This window comes from Triticum dicoccoides, chromosome 3B (genome assembly GCF_002162155.2).
Source record: "Triticum dicoccoides isolate Atlit2015 ecotype Zavitan chromosome 3B, WEW_v2.0, whole genome shotgun sequence".
NCBI classification, from domain to species: Eukaryota; Viridiplantae; Streptophyta; class Magnoliopsida; order Poales; family Poaceae; genus Triticum; species Triticum dicoccoides.
Genome location: NC_041385.1, coordinates 430,977,065 through 430,993,729, shown reverse-complemented (window position 1 = coordinate 430,993,729; position 16,665 = coordinate 430,977,065). Strand labels below are relative to the sequence as shown.

General features: G+C 50.3%; 1 protein-coding gene across 2 annotated transcripts; it reads right to left on the bottom strand.

Annotated features, from left to right (window-relative positions):
- Window positions 1-9,676: 9,676 nt before the first annotated feature.
- Window positions 9,677-15,817, bottom strand: LOC119276343 (probable receptor-like protein kinase At2g42960). Of its 2 annotated transcripts, XM_037557386.1 has the most exons (9): window positions 15,526-15,811; window positions 15,347-15,394; window positions 14,274-15,023; window positions 14,072-14,176; window positions 13,199-13,321; window positions 12,958-13,128; window positions 12,725-12,854; window positions 10,247-10,456; window positions 9,677-10,172 (listed from the first exon to the last, which is right to left on the bottom strand). In XM_037557386.1, exons 3-9 carry the CDS (start codon window positions 14,936-14,938, stop codon window positions 10,041-10,043), a joined length of 1,536 nt encoding a protein of 511 aa, XP_037413283.1. In that variant the 5' UTR covers window positions 14,939-15,023; window positions 15,347-15,394; window positions 15,526-15,811; the 3' UTR covers window positions 9,677-10,040. The 2 variants fall into 2 exon arrangements, with proteins under 2 accessions (XP_037413283.1, XP_037413284.1); XM_037557387.1 differs by lacking the exons at window positions 9,677-10,172; window positions 10,247-10,456 and adding an exon at window positions 11,347-12,055 and having other exon boundaries at window positions 15,526-15,817.
- Between the last annotated feature and the right edge of the window lie 848 nt (window positions 15,818-16,665).

Sequence of the window (16,665 nt, the reverse complement as noted above, 5' to 3'; positions counted from 1 at the left end):
TTAGGCGAGTACTGGACTGGAGCTAAGCCCCCGAGTGGGAGGGTTGCTCTCCACTCGGTAGGATTTTTTCAAACTTAGGCGAGTACTGGACTGCAGCTAAGCCCCCGAGTGGGAGGGTTGCTCTCCACTCGGTAGGATTTTCAAATATTTAGGCGAGTACCGGACTGCAGCTAAGCCTCCGAGTGGGAGGGTTGCTCTCCACTCGGTAGGATTTTCAAATACTTAGGCGAGTACTGGACTGGAGCTAAGCCCCCGAGTGGGAGGTTTGCTCTCCACTCGGTAGGATTTTCAAATACTTAGGCAAGTACTGGACTGCAGCTAAGCCCCCGAGTGGGGGGGGTTGCTCTCCACTCGGTAGGATTTTCAAATACTTAGGCGAAGCGGATTCGCAGCTAAGCCCCCGAGTGAGAGGCTTGCTCATCACTCGGTAGGATTTTCAAATACTTAGGCGAAGCGGATTCGTGGCTAAGCCCCCGACTGAGAGGCTTGCTCGTCACTCGGTAGGAATTTTTTTTTGAAAAACTTAGGCGAAACGGATTCGCAGCTAAGCCACCCACTGGGGGATTTCTCACGTAAACAAAAGCAACAACAATCACTGGGAAAATTATAATACTCTTGTCTTTGATAAACAAACTACAGAGGTACTTTTTATTACATCTCATCCGAGTGAGTACTTAAGTATAAAAGGGGCAGAACAGCTCCGCATTCCAAGCTCGTGGCTCATCAATCTGGCAATCGACATTGTAAAGACGGTACGCTCCATTGTGGAGAACTTTGGTGACGATGAAGGGGCCTTCCCAAGTAGGAGCGAGTTTGTGTGGCTTTTGTTGATCCACTCGGAGGACCAAGTCTCCTTCTTGGAAGGCTCGACTCTTCACGTTTCTGGCACGGAATCGATGCAAGTCCTGCTGATAGATAGTCGATCGGATCATGGCCATCTCTCTTTCTTCCTCTAGAAGGTCGACTGCGTCCTGCCGGGCTTGTTCTGCTTCATCTTCAAAGTAGAGCTCAACTCGGGGTGCATTGTGAAGCAGGTCACTCGGCAGAATTGCTTCGGCTCCATAGACCAGAAAGAATGGAGTTCGCCCAGTTGACCGATTAGGAGTGGTCCTCAATCCCCAAAGAACTGAAGGAAGTTCGTCGACCCACGCGCCAGCTGCGTGCTTGAGATCACGCATCAACCGGGGTTTCAGTCCTTTGAGAATTAGGCCGTTTGCTCTTTCTGCTTGTCCATTTGACTGGGGGTGAGCGACGGAAGAGTAGTCGACTCATGTGCCTTGAGAAGCACAAAAGGCTCTGAATTTGTCAGAATCGAAGTTTGACCCGTTATCAGTGATGAAGCTGTGCGGAACTCCATATCTGAATATCAACTCTCTGATGAAGCTGATAGCAGTGCAGGCATCAAGATTCTTGATAGGCTTAGCTTCAATCCACTTAGTGAACTTGTCGACTGCCACCAGTACATGGGTGAAGCCGCTCCTGCCAGTTCTGAGTGGTCCAACCATATCTAATCCCCAAACAGCGAAGGGCCAGACGAGTGGAATGGTCTTCAAGGCTGAGGCAGGTTTGTGTGACATATTGGAATAGAACTGACATCCTTCACACATGTCGACTATCTCCTTCGCCATTTCATTTGCTCTTGGCCAGTAAAACCCTGCTCGGTATGCTTTAGCCACAATGGTCCGAGAGGACACATGATGACCACAAGTCCCCGAGTGGATATCGTCAAGGATTATCTGACCTTCTTCCGGTGTTATACATTTTTGACCGACTCCAGTCGTGATTTCCCTGTACAACTGTCCCTTTATCACAGTAAAGGCCTTGGATCGATGGGCGATCTGTCGAGCCTCTTCTTCATTCTCTGGGAGCTCTTTCCTTAGGATATACGCGATGTACGGCACTGTCCAGTCGGGAGTGATGACCAAAACTTCCATGATCAGGTCGACCACAGCTGGGACCTCAACTTCAGTTGGATCTGTGACACTTTTTGGCTGCAGGGCTTCTTCGGTGAAAGGATCCTCTTGAACTGATGGTGCGTGGATGTGTTCCAAAAACACATTACTGGGAATGGCTTCTCTCTTGGAATCTATTTTTGCCAAATCGTCAGCCGCTTGATTTTTCAGTCGGGGTATATGATGAAGCTCTAACCCCTCGAATTTCTTCTCCAGCTTTCTCACTGCATTGCAGTAACCAGTCATGGCCAGACTTCTGACGTCCCACTCCTTCATCACTTGGTTAACCACCAAATCTGAGTCGCCATAGACCATGAGGCGACGGACGCTGAGTGATGCAACCCATACAAAAGTGCTTCGTATTCTGCATCGTTATTGGAGGAATCAAAGTGAATCTGGAGCACATATCTGAGTTTATCTCCTAGGGGGGAAACCAACACTACCCCAGCACCGGAACCATTCAGCATATTAGAACCATCAAAGAACATGGTCCAGTGCTCCGAGTGAACTTGAGTCGGCAGTTGCTGTTCAGTCCACTCGGCGATGAAATCTGCTATTGCTTGGGACTTGATGGCTTTCTTTGCCTCAAACTTGATATCTAGGGGGAGGATTTCAATCGCCCATTTTGCCACTCGACCAGTTGCATCTCTGTTGTGCAGAATCTCTCACAATGGAGCGTCGCTGACGACTGTAATGGAATGGTCAAAGAAATAATGAGCAACCTTTTTCGTGGTCATATAAATCCCATATACCAGCTTCTGATAATGAGGGTATCTTTGTTTTGATGGGGTCAAAACTTCAGAAACATAATATACTGGGCGCTGAACTTTAAAGGCTTTTCCTTCTTCTTCCCGCTCGACCGTAAGTACTGTACTGACGACTTGTCCCGTGGCTACAATGTAAAGCAGCAAAGGCTCTTTGCTGATTGGGGCAGCAAGCACCGGCTGGGTGGAGAGCAGGGCTTTTAGCTCTGCAAACGTTGCATCAGCTTCAGGAGTCCACTCAAACTTGTCTGACTTCTTCATCGGTCGGTAAAGAGGCAATGCCTTTTCACCGAGACGAGAGATGAATCGACTTAAAGCGGCCAAGCAACCAGTAAGCTTCTGGACATCGTGCACACACACAGGACGTTTCATTCGGAGTATAGTACCAACTTTTTCTGGATTGGCATCGATTCCTCGTTCGGAAATGAGAAACCCGAGTAAATTTCCGCCAGGAACTCCGAATGTGCACTTTGATGGATTAAGCTTGATATCATACCTCTTGAGGTTGGCAAATGTCTCAGCAAGGTCAGTCAGCAGGTCGGAACCTTTTTGTGACTTGACCACAATATCATCCATGTATGCTTCCACATTCTGACTGATTTGAGTGGGCAAACACTTCTGAATCATCCTCATGAACGTGGCTCCGGCATTCTTGAGGCCGAATGGCATGGTGACATAACAGAAGCACCCGAGTGGAGTGATGAAAGTTGTTTTGATTTCGTCGGGTCCATATAGACGAATCTGATGGTAACCGGAATAGGCGTCTAAAAAAGACAGGCGCTCACATCCCGCAGTCGAGTCGACTATTTAGTCGATGCGGGGGAGAGGAAAATGATCTTTCGGGCAGGCCCGATTGATATGTTTGAAGTCGATGCACATGCGAAGTGACTTGTCCTTCTTGGGGACCATGACAACATTGGCGAGCCACTCGGAGTGATAAATCTCTCGGATAAATTCTGCTGCTAAGAGCCGAGCCACCTCCTCGCCAATGGCCTTTCTTTTTTGGACGGCGGACCGTCAAAGATGTTCTTTGACAGGTTTCACTTTTGAGTCGACTCGTAGATGATGCTCAGCCAGCTCCCTGGGAACACCCGGCATGTCAGAAGGCTTCCATGCAAAGATGTCCCAGTTCTCATGGAGGAACTGGATGAGCGCTTCTTCCTATTTGGAGTCGAGTGTTGTAGAGATATGAGTTGGAGCAGCACTGGGGTCGGTCGGGTGAATGTGAATCGGTTTTGTCTCACCGGACGACTGAAATGCTGATTCCATAGCGGGCTTCTTGGCTCGCAACAAATCACTCGGGTCTGCAGTTTTCTGGTATTCCTGCAGCTCTACCACTGCCATCTGAGCATCAGCGATCTTTGAGCCTTTCTGAAAGCACTCTTCCGCCTTCTTCCGATTGCCAGAAATAGTGAGCACACCTTTGGGACCAAGCATCTTCAATCTGAGGTACACATAACATGGTCGAGCCATGAAACGTGCATAAGCTGGCCTGCCCAAAATAGCGTGATAAGCACTTTGGAAGTCCACAACTTCAAACGTCAACTTTTCTTTGTGGTAATTTTTGGAATCATCAAAAACCACATCAAGAGCAATTTGGCCGAGTGACTCGGCCTTCTTTCTAGGAATGACTCCATGGAAACTCATGTTGCTGGTACTGAGTCTGGACATCGGAATGCCCATTCCTTTCAACGTCTCTGCATATAGTATATTTAGGCCACTGCCACCATCCATCAAAACTTTAGTCAGTCGAGTGCCTTCGATGAGTGGGTCGACCACCAAAGCTTGCCTCCCAGGGGTGGCTATGTGTGTCGGTTGATCGGACTGGTCGAATGTGATGGAAGTCTGAGACCATTTCAGATAACTGGGTGTCGCCGGAGCAACCATATTCACTTCTTGGATGATAACTTTCAATCGACTTTTGCTTTCAACATCAGCAAAAATCATCAGGGTGGAATTGACTTGGGGATATCCATCATCACTATCTTCTTTGTCCTCAACTTTGTCCGACTCCTTTTCCTTATCTTTGGGTTGTTTCCCCTGGAATTGCTGGATCAAGAGCCGACACTGTCGAGTGGTATGTTTTGGGTAAATGAATTTACCCTCCTCATCTTTCTTCGTGTGGACGTGGCACGGCAAATCCATCACGTCATTCCCTTCCTTGTCCTTCACCTTCTTAGGGTTCCAAGACCCTTTGGGCTTCCCTTTAAACTTTCCTTGAGTCACGGCCAAGGCTTCTCCAGGAGCAGCTGGCTCAGCTTTCCGCTTCTGCTTCCGACTGGAGTTCCCTCCTCCGGTTTCGTGGGCGACTGACTTGTGCTTGCCACTCCGGAGCCGATCCTCTTCTTCACCATTGGCATACTTGGTGGCAATCTCCATCATTCGACTCAGAGACATGTCTCCGGTTTGACCAAATTTCAGGTTTATCTCTCTGTACTTAACGCCTTCCTTGAAGGCACAGACTGCCTGGTGATCAGATACATTCTCTACCGTGTGATGCAACGTGATCCATCTCTGGATGTAATCCCTCAAAGTTTCATTGGACTTCTGCACACAAGATTGCAGCTCTGTCAACCCTGTTGGTCGCTTGCAAGTTCCTTCAAATGTTCTGACAAACACTCGGGCAAGATCTTCCCAAGTGTAAATGCTGTTGGGTGCTAACTGATTCAACCATGCTCTGGCCGAGCCCTCCAACATAAGAGGGAGGTGTTTCATGGCCACTTCATCATTGCCGCCGCCAATCTGAATAGCCACTCGGTAGTCTTCAAGCCAAGTATCAGGCTTGGACTCACCAGTGAACTTAGTGACTCCAGTCGCCAACCTGAAGTTGGGAGGAATCACCGCGGCCCTGATGGCTCTGCTGAAACACTCTGGTCCTGAGACGTGTACTCTGCTGCTGGTGGGTACATCTCTGTCATGACCTTCTCGGTGAGCTTTGTTCCTGTCGACCAAACCTTGAACGATAATGGATCTCGCATCAAAGCCTGGTTCCCTGTGGTTGACTAGAATCCTTCGCCCAACACTGTGATGGCGTCTATCATCCTGTTGTCGAGGCGCGTATGATCCACCCCTTGGGGGAGGGGTGGGCACTCGACGTCGATCATCGCGATCGATTCGGTGATCATACTGCTCACGATTCTTGTACTGATCACGCTGGTCTCCACGTTCCTCACGCCTCGGGGGTGATCTTGGGCTATGGGCCGACTGGACAGTATTTGCAGCGACGGATCTGCTGTGAATCCTATTCCGTGACTGCGATACAGCTGAATTTTGATCTCCTGCTACCCGGAGTAATGCTCTGATCTGTAACAAGCCTCTGCCAGCCTCTGACTGGGAAGGCTGAATTGACTCTGCTATACGGGCTGCAGCTGCTAAATTCTGAATCGAAGTTCAATATACCTGAGTCGGTGGTGGAAAGAGTTGGCGTCGGCTGGATTCTGGAACCCCTTGCCGCGCACGCTCGTCGAGTGCTCGCTGAAGGTTCTCCAGTCGAGTGCGCTCAGCCAAGTTGGCCAAGCGCGCGTCCTCTAAGGCACGAGCCTCGGGGGTTTCTCCAACGATAGGAGTGTGCAGCGCATCCATGTTCCGGCGGCGAAGTTCTTCCCTCTGCAGCGAAGTGAGGGGCTCAGGGAGATACTCTTCATGGGCATGCGACGGATCACCTCCGCCGTCGCCTCCGTCGGTGCGGGGAAAACCGGGAGGACTGCGTGGTCCATCGACCATCAGAACCTCCACCGCTGGATCACTGCTGTCGCACTCAGATGTAGTCTCTGCGGAGCCAGTCGACAGGTCGAACAGGCCGTAGAGAGATTCGTCGGGCTCGATCGCCGTGACTTGGGGGTGGCCGACTGGCGAGCCGCTGCGTGCCTCACCCACTGCTGAAGCCTCGACCGACCGGAGCGCTTGCGCCGGCGGGAAACAGGGAGGGAGGACGACACAGGAGCCGACCGATACTGGGTTGACGGTTGCCGCAGGAGGACGCCGCGGACGCACGCGCGAAAGTGCGTCGCCCCGCGGATAGGGAGCGCTTCGATGTCGAGCGGAGCCTCATGAAGCCAAGCGGAGTCGTCGATGATGAACGTGAGCGCGCCGAGACGGATCTCGCGGCCCTCAACCAGAGCTCCGCCTGAAACCATGATGAAGGAGATCAGCAAAATCGCAACTTCTCCAATAAGTCGCTAAGACACCGGCCCCACGGTGGGCGCCAACTGTCGTGGTTATAAGTCTGACAGTAGTGTAGGGGGGTAGGAATGGAGAGGCAAGATCCTAGCTATGGAGTAGTTGTATACACAAGAGATTTACGAGTTCAGGCCCTTCTCGGAGGAAGTAACAGCCCTACGTCTCGGAGCCCGGAGGCGGTTGACTGGATTATGTGTGTATGAGTTACAGGGGTGTGAACCCTTTACACTGAGGAGGGGGTGGCTTATATAGAGTTCGACAGACCCCTCCGGCCCTCAGTTATGTAGGGTTTAAGGTACATTAAGATCCGGCGTTACTGATAACGCCACAAATAAAGTGCTATGATGACCATAAAAGCTACTCAATGACCGACCGTTTGCGTGCAGAGTGACTTTAGATCTTCTGGCTGTCGAGTGGTTGGCTTCATGGTTGAGTGTCTTCGAGTCCGTCGAGTGGAACACTCCTGAGTCGATTGACAGGTGGTTTCCTTCTCGAGATGTCCTTGGGGAGGGTAGTTTGGACAGGTCCATGACCCTACCCTAGGTACATAGCTTCATCACCGCTGACGCAGATGACCCCTGCACCGAGCCCGTCTGGCCATCTGAAGGCGGCGTCGGAGCAACGCGCGCCCCTCCATTGCCGGGCCACGTTCCATCCCCACCACCGTGACCATCCACATCCTCGTCAGAGTCTGGCGGCGGCGGTGGTGACCGGGGGGGGAGGGGGAGGGGCAGATCCCCACGATGGCCGGACCGACGGGGACTCCTTGATGATCTCCACCGGATACCAGAAGGCATCCACCGCATCCTCCCGGCCAGGCGCCTGCTGCCGACGCGGCTCCTCCACCACCAGGATGCGCTGAGGAGGAATCCAGTTAGGATCGTCCGTCCGCAGCCAAACCCTGAAGCTGGACATGTCGCTCCACCTGGTCGTGCAATCCGCGACCTTGACAACCAAACCGATGCCCCGCAAAACTTCATGTGTTGCCCGCCGAGACCACGCATTCGCCGGGATGCCAACCAGCGCGTGCTGCACCAGATATGGCATGGCAATGCCAACATCCCATGACTGGCGGAGCCAGGGCGCGAGCATGAGCGGAGTCTCCCCGGCCATGGCCAGACCTCGATCCACCATACGGTCCTTGAGCTCCACCGTCCTGCAAAGGACCAGGAAATCTTCCAGGAAGAACGCGTGGATGGACATATCCATCGGCCCACAGCCGAAATCCACATGGAGCGCCGCAGTAGCATCAGCAAGGTCCAGACTTGGGCGCGAGCCGCCCACAGACACGACGACCGCCCGCGCCAACTCCGACTCCATGGTACAGATGTCTGCACCCGCCTCCAAGAAACAACAGTCCACCGGCTCTTCCTGTCGTGGCGACACCTCCTCCACACCCCCGAACGGGGCGGAGAACTGTAGCCCATCCACGCTGTCCACGCTTCCCGCCGAACCAGCCCTGACCACGTCCGACCATGCCCGGTTAAGGCCCGCCGCCACGCTCGGAGGGAGGCCTGGCGGCGGAGGCGGCAGCGTGGGCGAAGGGGCCAGCCGAAGCGCACCCGACGACGATGGACCCGGAGGGGGCGGCATAAGGGGTGCTGAGGGCGAGGCCCGCGTGAGCAGACGAAGGGGAGGGGCAGGCCGAGCCGGCGGGGAGTCAGAGGGGCTCCGCGGACAGGTGCAGCCGCGCGACGTGTGGTTGCGGCCGCCGCACCGAACGCACTTCGTCGGGTTGGTGCAGTGACGGGAGATGTGCCCATCATCCTCGCCGCAGTTGTAGCAACACCCATGGAGCGAGGCCGGGATGGCGGAGCGTGGAGGGCGGGAGGAGAGCAAGTCCGACGGCCTAGGGCGAGAGACAGGGGACTGACGCTCCTTCCGGCCCCGAACCTGCTGCCATGGGGCCTCCACTGAGGCCTGCACCTGGCATGCAGGCGGTGCCGGCGGCACGACCACGAGAGAGCGCAGCCGAGGACGAGGAGGAGGCGCCAGATCTGGAGGCGAGCAGAGCCGGGGGCGAAGGAGGGGCTCGAGCCGCCGGACGAGGAGCCGGAGAGCTGGAGGCGGCTCCCCGTGCCTGCAAAGCGCGGTGGCGGCCGGGGCCAGAGTGGCAGCCGGCCGGGAGAGGTGGCCGCCGGAGCCGGAGCGGCTACCGGCGCAAGGGAGCGGGAGCGCAAGGGAGCGGGGCGGGGAGCGCGACCGGTTTCAGAAAGATATGTTATTTTTTTTTCCGTTGCAACGCACGAGCCCTTTTGCTAGTATATACGTATATTGAAGGAGAAACTGAGCGAGCGGCACTCGATTGCACGGCTAACACAGATTCGTGCACTCGATTGCACGGCTCTCCATGCGTGTCGTTCTCAGACCTCTCGCGCAACCTCTTCCTATTCGGAGGCGATTCTCTGGCAACTGCGACGGCGCCGGAGACGGAGTGTGAGCACAACCACCCAGAGGTGGTGAGGTGCCCCCCACCCACCACAGCCTCACCGCGCCCTGACCAGGGTCGCTGACAGTAGCGGTGGCGGGGTGGAGAAGGAGCTTCCTCTCCTGCTCGTAGAGGACACAGGACAGAGAAGGTTTGTTCTGTTTCTCTCTTCCTGTCATTGTAATTTTTGTTTTCTTGGCGGGGAGAAAGTTGTTTACTAAAGGCACAAGTCAGTCAAATCAAAGTATCTACCCAAATGAATCATGTAAGTTCTGACTGTTTCAGTTGATGAAGCCACCTCATGTAGTTTGCCCAACAAACGATGACATTTTTCAACAGGAGCACGCAAAAGAAAAAGAAAAAATCACAGGCTAGCAATGCAAGAGCCAAAAAACAGAAAAGAAAATAAAGAATGGTCCACTGTCACAAACTGAAGGAACATCCCGGTTCACAAGCATCATCATCCCAGGCACCAACACACACATATACAGCACAAAACAATTGAACAAAATACCAGGGAATTCTTCCTCCAAGAATGCTTCTGCTCGATCTAACAGCTCGGCCTAAACTTTAGCTACTAAAATCTGGGCGTGCCTTCATTAACCCACTAATATTTCCTACACGGATTCGGGGCAGTAATTACCTTGGTGATGAACATCGTTTCTCGGACTGATAAACGAGCGTGAGTGCTCATGATGCAAGACAGACCCGTATACGTCAGGTCTGAGACCGGTCTGATCTTGAGCTGCCAGTCCTTTCTACCTTGATTGCAAATTCAGCCGAAGTTGATCCCTCTGTAATAGATTCGATGTCCATGCTTCCTGTGCGACTCCTCCGGTTTCTCCGGTCCTTTTAGGAACAGAGATGTTAGGCAGAATTTGTGGTTATAGCACACATTATTAGAGTAGGATTTTAATCATTACCTCCCGAAATGGAACTTCTTCAGACTCCAGCATCCTAGCAACCTGGCCCATCTTAGGTCTCTTTTCAGAGTCAGGATCAACACACCTTAGTGCGATCAACAGAGCTCGCTTAAGTGCCCTAATTGTTGGCCTAACCTCGAGGATTGGATCAACCACTTCTTCTGCTCTCCGGTTGGCTATCATCATTTTGAGCCACTCAACAAGATTGACCTAAATGAGAGGGTTCATTATCATCTCAACAAAAACATAGTATACTGTTCTTTATATATAAAATACTTACTGGAGCAAGTGAATCAGGAAAGCATAATTTTCAGAAGTAAAAACTGATACAAGCGTTTCCATGGACACAGTACTAGACTATCATATAGTAGTTTAGTTCCCATTTTTACTGAAATGTTAGCACTGAAGGTCTAAAAATTCTTGGTACCATGTCAAATAAATAGATAAATAAAGGAAGGAAGATGTCCATGGACACAGTACTAGACTATCATAAATTTTACTTGCCAGTTTTACCGAAACATTAGCACTGTAGGTCTAAAAAATCTTGGTACCATGTCAAATAAATAGATAAATAAAGGAAGGAAGATGTCCATGGGCACAGTACTAGACTATCATAAAGTTTACTTGCCAGTTTTACCGAAACATTAGCACTGTAGGTCTAAATAATCTTGGTACCATGTTAAATAAATAAAGGAAGGAAGGAAGGAAGATGTTAAATAGTATTTCAATTTGTCCCCTGAGCTTCCATGCTCAGGCTACCTAAACCCCTAAACATCAAAACCCAGCACTTCACCCATAAACCTTAACTAACATGTCATTTAACCCTCTACTCGAGTTGGTGGTAGTTTTGCCACCATGGCTGATGACATGGGTGGAGTGGTTTCTTCACACAAAATGATGTACATGTTTATTAAGCACAAATGGTTTTCTACTTTCCACTCTTCGTAGTACCCGAATCATCTGGCTGTCTCCTAGGTCGGCCATGTCCTATTGTCCTAGTAACCTACCACGCCACCACCAACATATATCTTCTGGTGACGAGCATTGACTGCGATACCTGCTACCGCATGCAACCAGTCCATTTTTTTTCAAAAAGGAGGTTGAAAACTCTGGCCTCTGCATCATTGTGATGCACACCGCCATTTTTATTAAAGTTGATGCAAGGTAAGAAGACCAAATACATCAAAGAGAAGAGTACAAAACATGGACAACTAGGGCTTCACCATTACAAATATATGAAATTAACACCAACGACTAAGTCAGACTTGTTCCGGAGCAACGTCTTCAAGAAGAGATAAACGCCCTTGCGCCATCGTCACCACGTCCGTTCAGGGATGGGCAGGACAAGGATCTTCATCCAGGATGCCGAGACCAACCAGTGAACACATCAACAAGAAGACAACGCCTTCAACAAGAAAATGACGCAAGTACGTCGTTGCTGAGCCCGACCAATAAACATCAGAACAAAAGTTTTCACCACGGATGTGAAGCGGTGTTTCAGTCACCATCTTGAAGACGGATCTACAGATAGCGCACCAGCTTGTACTCCATGCTAGGCCGTCATGGCGCTAGCGGAAGGGTGGGGCAACCTGTCCATGGCCTCCTGTTGTGCAACCAGACCTGTGCTGCTTCCGGAGTCACTCTAGCACATTGTCTGCCTTTGTTGGCACCACGCATACTGCTGTCCCTCTCCTTACTTCCCGGCATCCATGAAGAGGAAGAAACTCGGTGGTCTGTGCTGCTCCAGTGATCTCATGCAGTGGCAGCCTGACCACTTTAGGATGTCCAAGAATACAGCCAGTGGGCGGGCTGGAGGATGAATGCTAGTGTTTGAAGTTTAGGATGTACTAGTAAGGTACACGTGCATTGCATGCATGAGATTTGGCAACTAAATTATGAATAAATACCACACTATAGCATGTAAGCTTTGAGTCATATATGCATGATATAGATGTTCGTTTAGTTCTTATAGTTCATCTCATTCAAAATCAATTAGTTTTATAAAAAAAATAAGATTCATGGGATTGTGCATTGTAAAGCATAAAGTAAAAACAAATAATTGCAATTCATTTAGAAAAAAAGTTTGGGCAATTATGATACGGAAGATTCTAGAACAAAGGAGAAGTGCTCGTGTTTTGAGGTTTGTGCATATGCTTAAGTTCAGCCATGGAGTCTTCTAGATTGTACATGTGGCAGAATCTGGTGGAATGTAGATGATATCCAATGGCCAGTAGTGCTCGGATTTGCCATCTCTGCACCGTCGGATTGGCTTCATCCAACGACCATCTTTCAAAGTTATTCACACACTATATAGGGGTATAGATATAGAAAATACCAAGTTTTAGAGTTTGGCGGTTTAAGAGCCCGGGGCACTAAAGTTCAGGGTGATCTGGAATTTCTCCAAATTATATGGTGTAACATCCAGAAAGGTATAGAACAAAAGCATGAAATCGCAATGAACAAAGTCCAATCATTTACCTCATTGGAAGAGCGGCTATAGTCAACAGGGTCTCTTCCTGTCACAGTTTCCAACAAGAGAACGCCAAAACTATAAACATCGCTCTTTTCATTCAACATCCCAGTATTAGCATACTCGGGTGCAACGTATCTAGAGCAAAGAAAAAAAAGAGAAGTATTAAATCTCTCTAAGCATTGTAAAATGATGATGCAAAGGACCATGAATATAGGACAAATAAGGGTGAAGACAATACCCAAATGTTCCCATCACTCTGGTGGTAATGTGGCTTTTATCTGACCCTAACATCTTGGCCAAACCAAAGTCAGAGACTTTGCCGTTGAATTCATCATCAATCAAGATGTTGCTTGACTTTATATCACGGTGTACAACTTTTGGTTCTATAGCTTCATGAAGGTACGCAAGTCTGCAATCAAATGAATTTAGACAACAGACAGGATATGCATCTTACAGACTTATGAACTAGTGAAACTTACGCTTTTGCAGTGCCTATAACAACCTTCATGCGATTATCCCAGGTAAAAACACCATGCTGGCGCATAGCTCCATGAAGCCACTGCTCCAAGTTACCATTGTTCACAAACTCATAAACCAACATCCTATTAAAAGAAATCACCGTTATATTGATGCTGCGGTGCATTCTAAAGAACCCCACAATGACGCAAGTGGTGCCCATTTTTGTCTTAGAAGCAAATGATCACAGATTACACAAAAGGCAATCAACTGTCACTAAATAGGGAAATACACAAAGTATGGTACATATGGTCCTTGAGCAGCATCATATACTAGGGCAACACAAATAACTCATGATGCTCCAATGCTATACAATAGTTCACTAGTTTTTGCTGAAATCACTAGTCGTCAAATTATCCATGCACATTCTTCCACACATGGCATCAGATGGAACATTTCTCTAGGTAAATCAAATTCATACTCAACCCACTTGATCCCACCATCTCTACTTTTCCGTGTTGTAAATTGCATTGCACTTTGCTAAATTGTACACCTGGAGCAGCAGGCCGACAGGGTAGCCATATTGATAACCACTCCTATGTCTTTTGCAGAAACACAAGATCTACAAATAAACAGTAATGATGTAACAATGTTTGGTTGCTAGCTTCTGGAAATATGAGTTAATATAGTAAACCACTAAACCATAACAAAAAGAATTCAAGTCACAGTTCCCTCATCGTTTTACCAAGGCTCATTTTAGATAGTCCAGTCCTTGCACTAACTTGAGAACAAGCTTTTTCTTAACAACAGACCTAATTTTTGCCTGTTGTACTGAACTGCATATGCGTCTGAAAGAAATAATTGAGCAGGTGAGTGATGCCTAGCACTTTACATACCTATTCACTCCCTCAACACAGTATCCCAGCAGACGGACCAGGTTCTTATGTCGTACATGTCCAATAGCCTCAACCTCCACCCTGAATTCCTTCTCCGCCTGCCCCCTGTAAACCCCAGGAAGATGCACAACAGCACAATTATTGGAATAAGTATAAAGATAAGAAAAGTACTAGCAAAACACCGAAAGTGAGGTGAGCTTACATGTTGTTAAAAATCTTCTTTATGGCAACCTCGGTTCCATTCACCAGACGACCACGATACACAACTCCGTAACCACCCTCTCCAAGCACATTCTCCTTTGAGAAGCGATTGGTGGCGAATTCAAGGTCGCGCAGAGTGAACCAGTGACCCCAACCAAGATGAGAGAACTCAGGAAGGCCAACGAGGGGCGACGCGGACACAAATGCCGCAGGAGAATACGGTTTCCTGCCGTGCCCCGAGCCGCCATCTTCACCAGAATGCACACTGCCAACCCGGTCCACATTGCACACTGAGCTTCCCTGGCTCACGTTATCATGATCCGAGGACTTGCTCAATGCCATATGCCCCACCGTTTTCCCCGGCTCCCGACTCACGGCGTGCTTGTCCTGCGTTGGGAAGCTAGGCTGCTCACGTTCATGCATCGTCTGCGCAAGGCTGCGGCCACCGCCCACCCTGTCTACCGGGATCTCCTTGGAGTAGATGGGGATCTGTGTCTGGCTCAAGTTCTCCATGGTTCTCTTTGTCTTGCGACGGGACGCCGCCCAGATACATATCATCAGCAAAATGGCGACTAGGAGAGCGACCACACCGATTGCAATCCAGACCCACAATGCCAGGCCAAGAACCTTCTTCGTCATCTCTAAACTCAGACCAGTGGAAACCATGGCGGCAGTGTGCTAAAATTTGGAGCTGTACCGCATCAGAGTAGAGCGCTGCTAGGCATCAGCAACTGTAGGCGAATTCTTATCCCTGAAGGAGGAGAGTAGTAACGCGGTTAGATACAGTTAGGTTGTTGTCGCATGGAGGCAATCAACACATCTCTCGCGTGTTACAAACAAGCATAGCATCTCTGTCCTCGCAAGAGAGAGAAAAGAAAAATCTCCTTGGACGGACGATTTCTGCCCTGTACAATAATTGGTCCGACAGACACGCACGCGGTTTTTTTTTTCTTTTCTGTAAAACACATCGATCTGAGAAGCGAATACTACTAGAATGGAGAGGCGAGAAGGAGAAGGAAGATGTCTGATCTCAGTGTGGCAGTGGGAGCATTTGAAAAGATAATTAAAGCTGACCTCTTTGTGCAGCAGAAGCTCCAAGCACTCATTCCTCAAGCAAAGAACCTGAAGAAACAAGCAAAGAAACAATCAGAGAGGGAAAGAAGCAATCAAAGAGGGAAAGCAAAATTAAGACCCGTAACGAACATTTGTTCAAGCTAGACAGTTGAGAGAGGAAAATGTAAGCAAGAACCAACCGCGCGTAGCAAAGCTTGAGAAGAATCCAGCCTGTGGCACCAATGGCGAAGGGGGAACCCGAGAGAGAGAGAGAGAGGGAGAGGTGAGTAAAAGGGAGGAAGGAAGGTGGTGGATGTTGCAGGTGTGGCATTAAAGGCTGGCTGGCTGGCTGGATGAGGCAGGAAGACGCGAAGCAGAAACGGGTGAGGGAGGCAATTAAAGAAATGGCGTGGTAGATTGGTGAAAATGGCGAGCGGAGGAGGTCGACGAAGGGGGGCGGGGCAACGTGCTGGTCTGCAGGATAAGGTCAACTGACAGAATATAATAACTGCATGTAGTATTAGCATGGCGCGGAAACAGGGTTCATGGATTCAGGCTGGCTGGCTGGCTGGCTCGGGACAGCCTTGGCCACTATCTTTTGCTTCCCCCGCCCGCCCGCCCGCCGGGTCTGCAAATTCTCGGTGCATGCCGGGCCACGCACAGCTGTCGCTCCCTGCTCATCAGGATCCTCTGCGCCAGTCTTTGCCTAGGAACTCTTGGTGGATGCTATGCTCTACAATATGTACTACGTATATTCTGCTCTTCTTTGGCGTAGAAGAGCCACGAGGGAGGGACGGAGCCGTTTCCAGGAAACATGTAAATTGGACTGAGATTGGCAATCCCCGACCCTTGTAAATTGCGCAAAAGAAAAAGAAACTCAAGGAAGAACGTCACAGGCGCGTTTCATTACGGTCCAACGGGTGACGCAGACGATCAACACCCCTCCCTGCCCCGCGTACCGGGCCTGCGGGAGGACCATCGCTGCCCGGGTAGGGAAATAATGTGGTGAGAAGTGGAAAGAAAGGGACGAGGGCAGGGGGCAGTGCCAGATTTGCATGCCACAGCCGCGCAGGCAGCACCGGAGGCCGTCCCACCCGCAAGCTGGTAGCCGCACCACGTAAACATCGCAGGCACGAGAGGTGCCACCGGAAAGTGGAGAGAAATCCAGGCGAGCCGACGAATCACGAGTCGTCCTCACTGGCTCCAGCCAGAGCCAGGGCGGGCACGTTGCGGGATTCCGTTGCCGCGCCTCACGGGACGGAACAGCGGCTGTGATCCCAAATCATTGGTGCGGCCCCGGCAGCGGCAGCGGCAGCGGCAGGGGTCCTCCTCTGGTCCAA

Coding starts and splice junctions, on each gene's coding strand:
- LOC119276343 (XM_037557386.1), bottom strand. CDS start 14,938: ATGGTTTCCACTGGTCTGAGTTTAGAGATGACGAAGAAGGTTCTTGGC. Junction 13,129..13,198: donor GTTATAGGCACTGCAAAAGC/GTAAGTTTCACT, acceptor ATTTGATTGCAG/ACTTGCGTACCTTCATGAAG. Junction 10,173..10,246: donor AAGAAGTTCCATTTCGGGAG/GTAATGATTAAA, acceptor TGTTCCTAAAAG/GACCGGAGAAACCGGAGGAG.